This window comes from Rhinoderma darwinii, chromosome 5 (genome assembly GCF_050947455.1).
Source record: "Rhinoderma darwinii isolate aRhiDar2 chromosome 5, aRhiDar2.hap1, whole genome shotgun sequence".
Classification (NCBI taxonomy): Eukaryota; Metazoa; Chordata; class Amphibia; order Anura; family Rhinodermatidae; genus Rhinoderma; species Rhinoderma darwinii.
In genome coordinates this window covers 259,253,719-259,266,516 of record NC_134691.1, presented here as the reverse complement: position 1 = coordinate 259,266,516, position 12,798 = coordinate 259,253,719, and the positions used below count along the sequence as shown (strand labels likewise).

At 39.5% G+C, this 12,798-nt stretch overlaps 1 protein-coding gene across 1 annotated transcript in view; it reads right to left on the bottom strand.

Annotated features, from left to right (window-relative positions):
- Window positions 1-12,798, bottom strand: part of CNTNAP2 (contactin associated protein 2) — a 1,694,842-nt gene that overhangs the window by 831,462 nt on the left and 850,582 nt on the right. The window contains exon 5 of the mRNA XM_075827067.1: window positions 8,212-8,415. Coding sequence (XP_075683182.1) covers window positions 8,212-8,415 — 204 coding nt within the window. The remainder of the gene's footprint in view (window positions 1-8,211; window positions 8,416-12,798) is intronic.

The following is a 12,798-nucleotide window of genomic DNA, read 5'->3' as shown; positions in this document are numbered from 1 at the left end:
TAGGCATACAATTGCTTACATGAGGTATACATTTCTTGGAACGTCTTAAATTTTCGTGCCAAATGTTATGCCTATATGTGATATGAACCTAGCCTGCCAAGGACGAATGAAATAGTCAGTTCTTAATCATTGTGTTTCAAGGGAAATATGGAAACAAATATACTGATCAATGCAAATCACTACAACTCAATAAAACTCACATTAATTAATTAAAAGGATCATATAATGCTTAGCCCCTTATCAACATTTGGCATAAATGTATGTCATAATCAGCAGGGGTTGTATGGAGCGAATTCATGGACTGACCTGCTCTATATACCCGACATGTGCCAGCTGTTTATTACAGCTGACACCTCGCATTAATTACCATAATTAAAGATAACACGAATCCCAGATGTTTAACCCCAGGCTGTTTAAGCACATCGCCACCCCCCCACAATGCAATCTCACAGTGCCAATGGAAGATCGGGGGCCGTAAGAAACAGGGCTTTATAGGGCCAGTAAAAAATCAAAATACACTGCAATCAGGGCTGGCTCCTGGTTTATGTGGGTACTTGGGCGACACAGACTTAATGGGCCCCTTTGCGGGGAACACACGATGGAAGTAAAACGGCAGAAAATTGCAGTTTGTGCCCCCATATAGAAGTTAGGCTCTGTTTATGCCCCTATATAAAATTTAGGCCACCAGTTTGTGCCCCCAAATAAAAGGTAGACCCCCTTTATGTCCCCATATAGAATTTAGGCCCCCCAGTTTGTGCCCCAATATATGCAGTACCCTCTGTAGATAATGCCACAGTGCCCCATGTAGATAATGCCACAGTTCCCCCTGTAGATAGTGCCACACAGTCCCTGTAGATTTTGCCACACAGTCCCCTTAGATAGTGCCACTCAGTCCCCTGTAGACAGTGCCACACACACCCTGTAGATAGTACCAGACACACCCCCTTGCAGATAGTTCCACACACACCCCCTTATATATAGTACCACACACAGGGCACCCTGTAGATAGTACTACAGCCCTCCTGTAGAAAGTGCCATTTTGGCTCCCTCTAGGGGTGCAACCCCAGCCAGAGCGTTGCCGACACTCTGGCCTGGGATTCCTCTCCTGGAGGATCCCCTGACGTCACTGTCCATATATGGATAGTGATGTCAGGGACAGTTCCAGGAGCAGTATTCCCGGCTAGAGCGTCGGCAACGCTCTGGCCGGGGAATCCGGTCTTGGAGGAGCCACTGATGTAACTGTCCATATATGGACTCTAGGAGTGGAATCCGCAGCAAGAGTGTCGGCAACACTCTGGCCGGGGATTCTGCTCTTGTAGGAGTCATGATGGTAGCATAAAGCACCCGGCGGCCAAGTGGCCAAGCGGGTGCTGAAACCGACCCTGACTGCAATACATAAGTATAGCAGTGTATTAATCCAGAAAACTAAAGACTTGTTCAAGTTATGTAGGGTGACTAAAAAAAATTAAACTAAAATAGACCTTGCTCTCATGTGTAGACAGGAGGTCAGTTCTTCCCATGTGGCTAACTTCCTGAGAGCTACAGGACTACATCATCACCTATGAAATCCCTCCTGACAGCTCTGAGAAACCTCTTTTCCTCGTCCAGCCCCACGCTACATGTTCCTCTGTATGTCCCCCTATATATATATAATGCTGTTGAAAAGATTATTTCTTCCATATCTAAGGAACCAGAAAAGCAGTGATACAATAGTTGAGTCCTTACAATAATTAGCTGTAGAGTTAAAAAACAAAAACTCCCTTGACTCACTCTAACAGTCTAACGGTCTATACGGTCTATACTATTTGTGAGTGCTGTGTGCAAAATCTCAAACATATTTCTATAAAATGATGTTCCACTCTGCCTGTGAAAAAACGGACTGAGAAAAATCACAAGCAGGAGGCAAAGGAGACAGGCTGAAGCTGTGTCACATAGGATACATTGAAACTCTACAGTGTGAGTTAGGGGACAGCGGCTCTATGTCACTGATCTATCCCAAGCAGGAGGCAGAAGAAAGCAGTATGAAGCTGCATCCCATAGCATACACTGAGAATCTGCAATGTGAGTACAGAAGTTCTATATCACTGATCTATCACTTGCTACACTAGTACTCAGAGCAGGACAAGTGCCTAGTGATGAGACTCTGTCCCCTCTGCAAAGCAGGAAGCATCATGGGAAATGCAGGCTGCATTAGGTAAACCATATCAGAGTGGAAGAAGACTAGATGTACCTCTAAATATTTTACTACCGGCACTGTTCAATGCAGTATACTTGATTTAATTAAATTTATATTATTACATATATAAAAAAAATGACATCCCTATTAGATATAAATAATGCTAAGCTTTAATTTCATAGAAAGTGAATGTTTAAATACCTTATTTATTAGATTTTTACCATTATGTGTTGTTTCTAATTCCCATTTTTAACTATTAATCATTAACCTAGGGTAGAGTTCAGTTCTCACCAACCCATGTATATAGAAAGGGAAATTTAATGTGAATGCATAGTCTATTTGCTGTGTGGGGAAATATATGTCAGAGAGATGACTGCCCTTAGTGAAACTGCTAATATATAGAGACCATACTGTAATATTGCAAATTCAGGTAAGAGAAAGCATTATACAGGGTGGGCCATTTATATGGATGCACCTAAATAAAATGGGAATGGTTGGTGATATTAACTTCCTGTTTGTGGCACATTAGTATATGGGAGGGGGGAAACTTTTCAAGCTGGGTGTTGACCATGGCGGCCATTTTGAAGTCGGCCATTTTGTATCCAACTTTAGTTTTTTCAATGGGAAGAGGGTCATGTGACACATGAAACTTATCAAGAGTTTCACAAGAAAAACAATGGTGTGCTTGGTTTTAACGTTACTTTATTCTTTCATGAGTTATTTACAAGTTTCTGACCACTTATAAAATGTGTTCAAAGTGCTGCCCATTGTGTTGGATTGTCAATGCAACCCTCTTCTCCCACTCTTCACACACTGATAGCAACACCGCAGAAGAAATGCCTCCCGATCTGACCCCCTTAGACTTTCATCTTTGGGGTCATCTGAAGGCAATTGTCTATGCTGTGAAGATACGAGATGTGCAGCAACTAAAACTACGGATACTGGAAGCCTGTGCTAGCATTTCTTCTGCGGTGTTGCTATCATCAGTGTGTGAAGAGTGGGAGAAGAGGGTTGCATTGACAATCCAACACAATGGGCAGCACTTTGAACACATTTTATAAGTGGTCAGAAACTTGTAAATAACTCATGAAAGAATAAAGTAACGTTAAAACCAAGCACACCATTGTTTTTCTTGTGAAACTCTCGATAAGTTTGATGTGTCACATGACCCTCTTCCCATTGAAAAAACTAAAGTTGGATACAAAATGGCCGACTTCAAAATGGCCGCCACGGTCAACACCCAGCTTGAAAAGTTTCCCCCCTCCCATATACTAATGTGCCACAAACAGGAAGTTAATATCACCAACCATTCCCATTTTATTTAGGTGTATCCATATAAATGGCCCACCCTGTACAATGTGTAACTAAGAAACCTATACAAATCCAGTGGGGGAGGTTTAGTAATACTGGTATACTGTATGAGTAATGCACTCTTCTCTCCCCCCCGGGGAAGTGTTCCACAGATTCCTCAAGATGATGCATACAATTTTGATGAATCTGCCATAGTCTAAACCTGGCTGACGTGGAATTGTTTTCTGAAACTTTTCTAAGAAGAAAAGTGTTGAAAATAATTGATAAATGAGTCGTGCATAGAGGGACTCTAATATTCTATCTACTTTTACATGACACATTCATAGGCCATAATAGTCAATGTATTTTAACCCAAAAACTGACAAAAAATGGGATATTGTTTGTTATATTTACTTGAGTTTTCCTTTGAATACCTGTAATGGCTGAAAGAAGACAAAGTGAATCTTGAAGCTATTTAACCCCTTCAGGACACAGCCAATTTTTTCAAATCTGACATGTTTCACTTTATGTGGTAATAACTTCGGAATGCTTTTACCTATCCAAGCGATTCTGAGATTGTTTTCTCATGACACATTGGACTTTATGTTACTGGCAAAATTTGCTCGATACATTAAGTATTTCATTGTTAAAAACACCAAAATGTAGCAAAAAAATTGCAAAAATTAGCATTTTTCTAAATTTCGGTGTATCTGCTTGTAAGACAGATAGTAATACCACACAAAATTGTTGCTAATTAACATCACCCATATGTCTACTTTAAAATGGCATTGTTTTTAGAACATCCTTTTACTTTTCTATGACATCACAAGGCTTAGAACTTTAGCAGCAATTTCTCAAATTTTCAAGAAAATTTCAAAAGGCTATTTTTACAGGGACCAGTTCAGTTGTGATGTGGATTTTAGGGCCTTATATATTAGAAACCCTCGATAAGTCACCCCATTTTAAAAACATCACCCCTCAAAGTATTCAAAACAGCATTTAGAAAGTTTCTTAACCCTTTAGATGTTTCACAGGAATTAAGGCAAAGTAGCGGTGAAATTTTCAAATTTCTTTTTTTTTTTTGCAGAAATTCTATTTTATATCTATTTTTTTTGTAACACAGAAAGTTTTACCAGAGAAACACAACTCAATATCTATTGCCCAGATTCTGCAGTTTTTAGAAATACCCCACATGTGGCCCTAGTGCACTTATTGACTGAAGCACAGGCCTCAGAAACAAAGGAACACCTAGAGGATTTTGGGGCCTCCTTTTTATTAGATAATATTTTAGGCACCATGTCGGGTCTGAAAGGCTCTTGCGGCGCCAAAACAGTGGAAATCCCCCAAAATGACCCCATTTTGGAAACTATACCCCTTGAGGAAATTATTTAGGGGTATAGTGAGCATTTTGACCCCACAGGTTTTTTGCAGAAATTATTGGAAGTAGGCCGTGAAAATGAAAATCTACATTCTTTCAAAGAAAATGTAGGTTTAGCTAATTTTTTCTAATTTCCACAAGGACTAAAAGGAGAAAATGCACCACTACTTTTGTAAAGCAATTTCTCCCGAGTAAAACAATACCCCACATGTGGTCATAAACGGCTGTTTGGACACACGGCAGGGCTTAGAAGGGAAAGAGCGCCATTTGGCTTTTGGAGCTCAAATTTAGCAGGAATGGTTTGCGGAGACCACGTCGCATTTGAAAAGCCCCTAAGGGACCAAACCAAAAAACTGACTCCATTTAGGAAACTACACCCCTTGAAGAATCCATCTAGGGGTGTAGTGAGCATTTTGAACCCACAGGGGTTTCATAGATTTTATTAAAATTAGACAGTGAAGATAAAAAAATAAAAAAAAATTCCAATAAGACGTAGCTTTAGCTCAACATTTTTCATTTTCTCAGCAAATAAAGGAATAAAAGAACCCCAACATTTGTAAAGCAACTTCTCAGTAGTATGGCAATACCCCATTTGTGGTCATAAAATCCTGTTTGGGCACACGGCAAGGATCAGAAGAGAAGGAGCGCCATTTGGCTTTTGGAGCACAGATTTTGCTGGATTGGTTTCTTGACACCATGTCACATTTGCAAAGCTCCTAAGGTACCAGTACAGTGGAAACTCCCCAAAAGTGACTCGATTCACGAAACTACACCCCTTGAGGTATTCATCTGAGCATTTTGACCGCACAGATGTTTCATAGATTTTATTAGAATTGGGCAGTGAAAATAAAAAAAATCCTTTTTCTTCAATACGACATAGTTTTAGCTGAAAATGTTTCATTTTCTCAACAAATAAATGAAAAAAAAAGCCCCCCAACACTTGTAAAGCAACTTCTCTTGTGTACAGCAATACCATATATGTGGTTATAAACTGCTGTTTGGGTACAAAGTAGTGCTCAGAAGGGAAGGAGCGCCATTTGGCTTTTGGAGTACAGATTTTGCTGGATTGGTTTCTGGGCGCTATGTCGCATTTGCAAAGTCCCTGTGGGACCAAAACAGTGGATCCCCCCCAGAAGTGAACCCATTTTGGAAACTACACCCCTCAAGGTATTCACCTAGGGGTGTAATGTGCATATTAACCCCACAGGTGATTGGCAGAAATTGGTGTGCACTTGATGTTGCAGAGTGAAAATGGGATTTTTTCCATAGATATGCCAATATGTGGCGCCCAGCTTGTGCCACTGGATACACACACCCCAAAAATTGTTAAAAGAGTTCTGCCCGATGCCATATATGTGGAAGTAAACTGCTGTTTGGGCACACTGTAGGGTTCAGAAGGGAGGTAGCGCCATTTGGAGTCTTTGGAGTCTTACTGGTGTTTCTGTTTATAATGTGGGGGTACATGTAAGCCGGGCGGAGTATATAAGGGGCATAGTCAGGTGGTATAATAATGGGATAAAAAAACACAATAAAATGATCCATAGATGTGTGTTACGCTGTGACACAATCCTTTCTGCACAGGCCGGTGTCGCACTAATAAATGGTCTTTACTTATTCCCCTTTTGGTCCAGACTCGGGATCTTTGCAGTTTGAGGAATTTTGCTGGGAAGTGTTGTCCTGGTATAATACGGGCACCCTCGCTTCCAGCAGATATGTTTGGGCCCTCCCCTTCCTGGTTCCCTAATTTTAGGGGCCTTGATAATTTGCCACTTGAAACAGAAGAAACATTCCCCTCGGGCCGGCACAACTGCATATTTTTATTTCCTGGCTAATTGGAGCCTTAACTAATTTTATTTTTTCATAGACGTAGTGGTATGACGGCTGTTTTTTTTGCGGGTCGAGCTGTAGTTTTTATTGGTAATATTTTGGGGTACATGTGACTTTTTGATCACTTGTTATTCTTTTTTTTTTGGGAGGCAAGGTGACCAAAAAACAGCAATTCTGGCATATTATTTTAATTCTTTTTATACAGCGTTCACCATGCGTTATAAATTACATGTTACCTTTATTCTGCGGGTCAGTCAGATTCCGGTGATACCTAATTTATAGCACTTTTTATGTTTTACAACTTTTTGCACAATAAAATAACTTTTGTAAAGAGAATGGATTTTTTCTGTCGCCAAGTTGTGAGAGCCATAATGGTTTTCATTTTTTCGTTGACGGAGCTGTATGAGGGCTTGTTTTTAGCGAGACGAGTTATAATTTTTATAGACACCATTTTTGATCACTTATTTCAATTTTTGTAAGACAAAGTGACCAAAAAATAGCAATTATGTCAGTATTTTTTAGTTTTTTTTACGGCTTTCACTGTGCGGAATAAATAACATAATATTTTTATAGTTAAGGTCGTTACAGTCGCAGCGATACCAAAAATGTATGGCTTTATTATTTTTTTCAATAATAAATGACTTGATAAGATAAAAAGGGCGATTGTGTTTTGTGTTATTATTTGTAACTTTTATTTTATTTTTTACAACTTTTATTTTTACTTTTTTTACCCTTTTTTTTACACTTTTCTTTAGTCCCACTAGGGGACTTGAAGGTCCAACTGTTTTTTTGATGTTCTAATACATTGCATTACCTATTCGCCTAATCGGCTTCCGTAATGGCAGATAGGAAGCCATTGTTAGGCATCCTGTTGCCATAGTAACAGTCGCCAACCTTGCCATCGCATGGCAGGGCTGCCGATTTCATACAAACCACTTTGTTGCAGCGATTGCATTGAATCGCTGCATTGAAGGGGTTAATGGCAGGAATCGGAGCTAGCTCTGGTTCCTGCCGATAGATCGGGGTGTCCGCTGTAGCATACAGCGGACACCCACTGCTGATGACGCCGGCTCAGCTTCTGAGACGGAAGCTGAGCCGGCGCCATCTTGCCGATGGTACCGGAAGCCTCCTGGGCCCCGCCGATGACGGGGCATAGGAGGATTCCGTTACTGACAGACCGGGAGGTAAGTATTAGCCCTCCGATCGCCTTTGCAGCCACCGGAAACCCAGCGATCACGTTGCTGGGGTGCCGGTGCATATAAACTCCTCACATGCTGCGATCTCTATTGAACGCAGCATGTGAGGGGTTAATCGGTCGGATGGGAGGCTAGCTTCGGTCCTGCCCGATACCTCAGGGTGCCAGCTGTAACATACAGCTGTCACCCGGCTGTGATGTCGCTGGCTCAGCTCCTGAGCCAGCTCCATCTGTTTCACATACAGTTACGTGGAGTTGCGGGAAAAGACCATCTCCCATCACGTAACTGTACGTGAAATGTCGGGAAGGGGGTTAATATATTTAAAATGGTTATAAAATGCTTACCTAGGTTTAATTGTAAAACCAGTTTCGATTTCTTCAGCTCTAATGTGATATAGTCTCCTTGTTGTCCTTCACCATGAAAGAGAACTCCTTCACTTGCAGAGCTTTTGAATTTTAGTGAAATTACATCTTTTTCGGTTGCCATCTTTCTGTCCTTGAACTGATAGGATAGTACAGTGTTGCCGTCAAAGTTAATTACATCAGCCCCTATGAAAATGAAAATAAAAATTGTTGGTTAGAAATGTATAGGTTTTTATATAAAGCCCATTAAAGAGTAAATCATTCAGATCAGTACTTCTTAACATTCCAAAGCCAAGTACTCCCTACTCAAATTACAACAGTGTATCCCCAAGGCTATGATAATACACTGTGCTACAACTATTAAAAGAACAGCTTGAGGACAGTGTGACTTCCCCTAAAGATATGGCAGGTACATGCAGAACAGATTAAGTATCTAGGATAAAGACAAACCAAGATTCAAGAATTCTGTAAAAAAAATAGGTTAAGATGCAAACAATTGTGCTACAAATTATAGTATCCAATTGAAAATCATCTGCATGTTACCACCAAAATTAATTACATCAGCATTTATGAAATGTAAAAAAGCAATGTATAGGTTTATACATAATGCCAATTAAAGAGTAAGGCTTCATTCACATTTGCAGAACAACGAAAAAAATGAAGCACTGTATCCGTTGCACGACAGACACTAATCAGTTATGTTTCTGTCATTGTGTCCAATGTTTAACCAGAAAAAAATATCGCAGCATGCAGCCCTATTTTTTCCAGTATTTTGGACAGAATCTGCGATGAAGGCTCCTAACGGATGCAGATGTAGACACAGCCTAAATCATTCAGATCAGCATTTGTTATGGTTCCTAAGCCAAATACACCCCTACTAAAATTATATCAAAGTACCCACAATGCTATGATCATACACTGTGCCACACCTATTAAAAGAGAAGCTTGAGAATATTTGCATTTACCCCCTAGGTACATGCGCCACAGATTTAATACCAAGTATATAGACAACTTAAGATTCAAGACTTCAGTATACAAGTAGCTTAGGTTAGAGCAGGTTAAAGTGGGAGCTGCATATATTTGCAGCTCTTACTTAGACCCATATAAGGCCATGCAGCAGGCAGCATGCACGGAGCGGAGGAGAATGTGTGATCCTACTCCTGTCCTTGCATGGCTGTAGATGAGTACAAGGGAGGGGTAACATGAACTTTTCTTCATCTTATTATCCCCTTTATCAATCAAAGAGTATACTTGCTCTCTGATTGTTACATAAGAGGGGGCTTTTTTTCAGAAAAGGAGTGAGAAGATGATTAGTAGCTCATCTATTCGCCCGTCTGCTCCTTATTAGGCCGTTTATTGGCTTCACAACTGGGGCGTTTTACCAGTGCCCAGATCGCGGCTTCAAATATGTCACACCAGCACACAAACAAACATCAATAAAGCTTGTACGTTTTATAGCTTTGCTGTCTGTACCCGACAATTACCGTAAAACATTACCGTAAAATCAGCTGTCTGCTTCTCCAATAATACCCGTTTCAGCCACTGATTGACTCTTTTCTCCCTATTATTGTGCATAGCGAGAAAAGTATCAACCATCGGAAAGATGCCGAAAGGAGCGCCACAGACAGGACACATTTGTAGATGATGGCCTAATATTACATGGCATCTGTTTCAGTGGTATTCAGAGCACAATCTCTTGTTGATGTAGACATGTGGCATATATGAACTTTTCACACCTTGATCTATTATTTCTACATTGTTTTTGTGTGTAAAACCTCTGCTTATATGTGAGCTTTAGGCACAATTGTTTTAATGCATTTTACTTTTTAATTATTCCTGTTTCTCACAAAGTTACATAAAGGTAGACATAGCTGCCGACATCACATAAAGACAACTGCAATCGTCGGATTGTCTGCTTTCTGGAAATATAAATGGCTTGCTTTTGAAGGTATTTAATCCCTGTATTTTATAGGTTGTTACTTTTTGTAAACTTCCAGCTTAAAAATATTTTTTTTGGTCTCTTTAGTTCTGGTGATTTTGTAAAGATATGCGCTTGTAGACATATGTGGTATGTGAAAATCCCTGTCAGCAAAAGGGTTATGACACAAGGAAAGAAACATCATTTATTCTTCCGGATTTCACTTATAATATTATTAGAGCACTTTTATTGATTCAATACTTTTTCAGAAAGTTGTGATTCACTGGACACTATTAAATTATATATAGTAGTAGATTCTGTAGCAGATATCTTATTTATAAAGATTTTATGTCTTATCTTATAATTAAAATTGTTGCCTGTCTGACCACAACTTTCATTGAAATTAATAGGAATTCTAAGGGTAAGGCCCCACGGAGCGGCATTGACCCAGCCATAATGTGGCCAAAAAACGCGTCAGGAAGCTGTGCGGTGCGGTTGTCGAAATGCTTGTTAATGGTTGTGCGGTGTTACAGGTAAAATGAACTGAAAGCCATTTAGAGGACAGGGAAAGGTGATAGAGCAAGGAGATGTCTGCCTGCAGACTGGGTGACCAAACACAGCTCTCAATAGTCTCCAAATAGCTATAGTTTTAACCCTGTCCCCAAATACAGCAGAATTAGCAGAACTGCAGCACAACCTGTTGCTTTAATGAGGGAAATACTGTGCAGCCAAAGAGAACAGGAACATTTATGAGCATGGGGAAGTTTTACTAGTTAGGCAGAAAAGCTTTAAGAGCATGTTCCAACTCTACAAAAAGATGTATTAAACAAGCCGATACCGTTGTAGAACTGATAAAATGAGAACTTCATTCTTCTCTTTAGTCCATTAAATTCCATGAAAGTGCTGACACACGTCTTCCTATATATTCCAGCAGATTAGCACAGATACTGTATGGCAACTGCAATGGCAGCATCTTTTCTGAAACCTTGTCACGGGTAATTTATTAGATTTGCCTCTGAAACATGCCCATACGGTAGTTGGATAACTAAGCATTGTTTCCAGATCTCTTGGCTTGATTGACTTTTTTTTTTAAAGGTGTCAGTGGATTAAAACAAATAAAGCTAAATTAACTGGACGCTAAAATTCTGTAAATTATTTCATGACAAAGCTGATTATTTAACCCCTTGGCGACAAAGCCAGATTCCATTTTTTAATTTACGTTTTTTCCTTCGCACCTTCCAAGAGCCATAACTTTTTTATTATTCCATCGACATAGCCATGTGAGGGTTTGATTTTTGCAGAACAAGCTGTACATTTAATGTACCATACAGATGTAGCCAAGTTTGTCTTGACTCTGATAACTTGCTGCAGCGTCATATCACAAAACCAAAGCCATTAAAAAGTCAAGTTAAAGTTTCTTGTGACTGTGTATTTAATGCGTTAAGTGTTAAAGTATTTATGGCTACATCTGTATGTTGTACTAAAATAGTTTTTTGTGGTGCAAGCTGTAGTCTTCATTAGTACCATTTTGGGGCACATATGAGCGTTTGTTCACTTTATGTTCCGTTTCTTTCTTTTAGGTCGTTCACCGTGCAGGAGAAATCATGTTTTATTTTAAAAGTTTGGATTGTTATGGACGCGGTGATAACAATTATGTTTATTTTTTTTATTATTTAAATTATATTATGTAAAAAATGTAAAAAGGGTTTTGTTTAAACTTTTAATGCTTTTTTTATATAAACCTGAAAATGTTATTACAATTATATTTACATTTATTTTTAGTCCCACAAAGGGGCTTAAACATGAGAACACTTGATCGCTTGTACAATACACTGCAATACTTTTTTATTGCAGTGTATTGTCTTTTTAATGTTCTCCTACTAAGCACTAAAACAAGGACAAAGACGGCAGACCATGAAAACCCCTCGGCACCCCGCGATTGCTTTGTAGGAGGGCAGGACGAAGTGGTGATAGAGGGGCACCCTTTGTCTAATGGCTAATATAAAACAGTCACTATTGTCTGCGGCATCTAAGTAGTTAAACATCTGGGATCAGAGTTATCTCCAATCCTGGAGATAGAGCAGGGTGTTAGCTGTAATATGATCCTGAGCCCACTCCATACAGACACCGATAGCATGGGGTTAAAGTTAGGGCTATGTTTGTTTACACATGCAAGTCTATATAGGAATATATATTGATACACAGCATATGCTGATCTATACTGAGGTACACAGTATGTTCATACAGAATGCTATAAAGAAGCATGTGAGCAAACAAGCAAAGCCCTGTCCTACAGTTGTTTTTTTCTGAAATCTAACTTTGGGAACAAACTAAAGATATAATATTTATTACACACTTGTTAAGTCGTGTTTCAGGAAATTATGCTTAGGAGTGAATGAAGACCAAGTTTGCATGTCTGTGCATGAGTCTGATAGCTAAAGATTCAGTTAGGGCTTTGACGAATCACATTCATTGTTGTTGAGAAGTGAATGTGAGGTTACATGACAGGCCGGCCAAATGTAGTCATGTAGGGCAAGCTGCTAAATTATGCTTTCGTTTTCAGAAATTTCTGTGATTGAAAAATCCATTCCACACATTTAATTGGAGTTATTTTTGCAGCATGTGCATAGGTTTAATTTAACAGACAACAG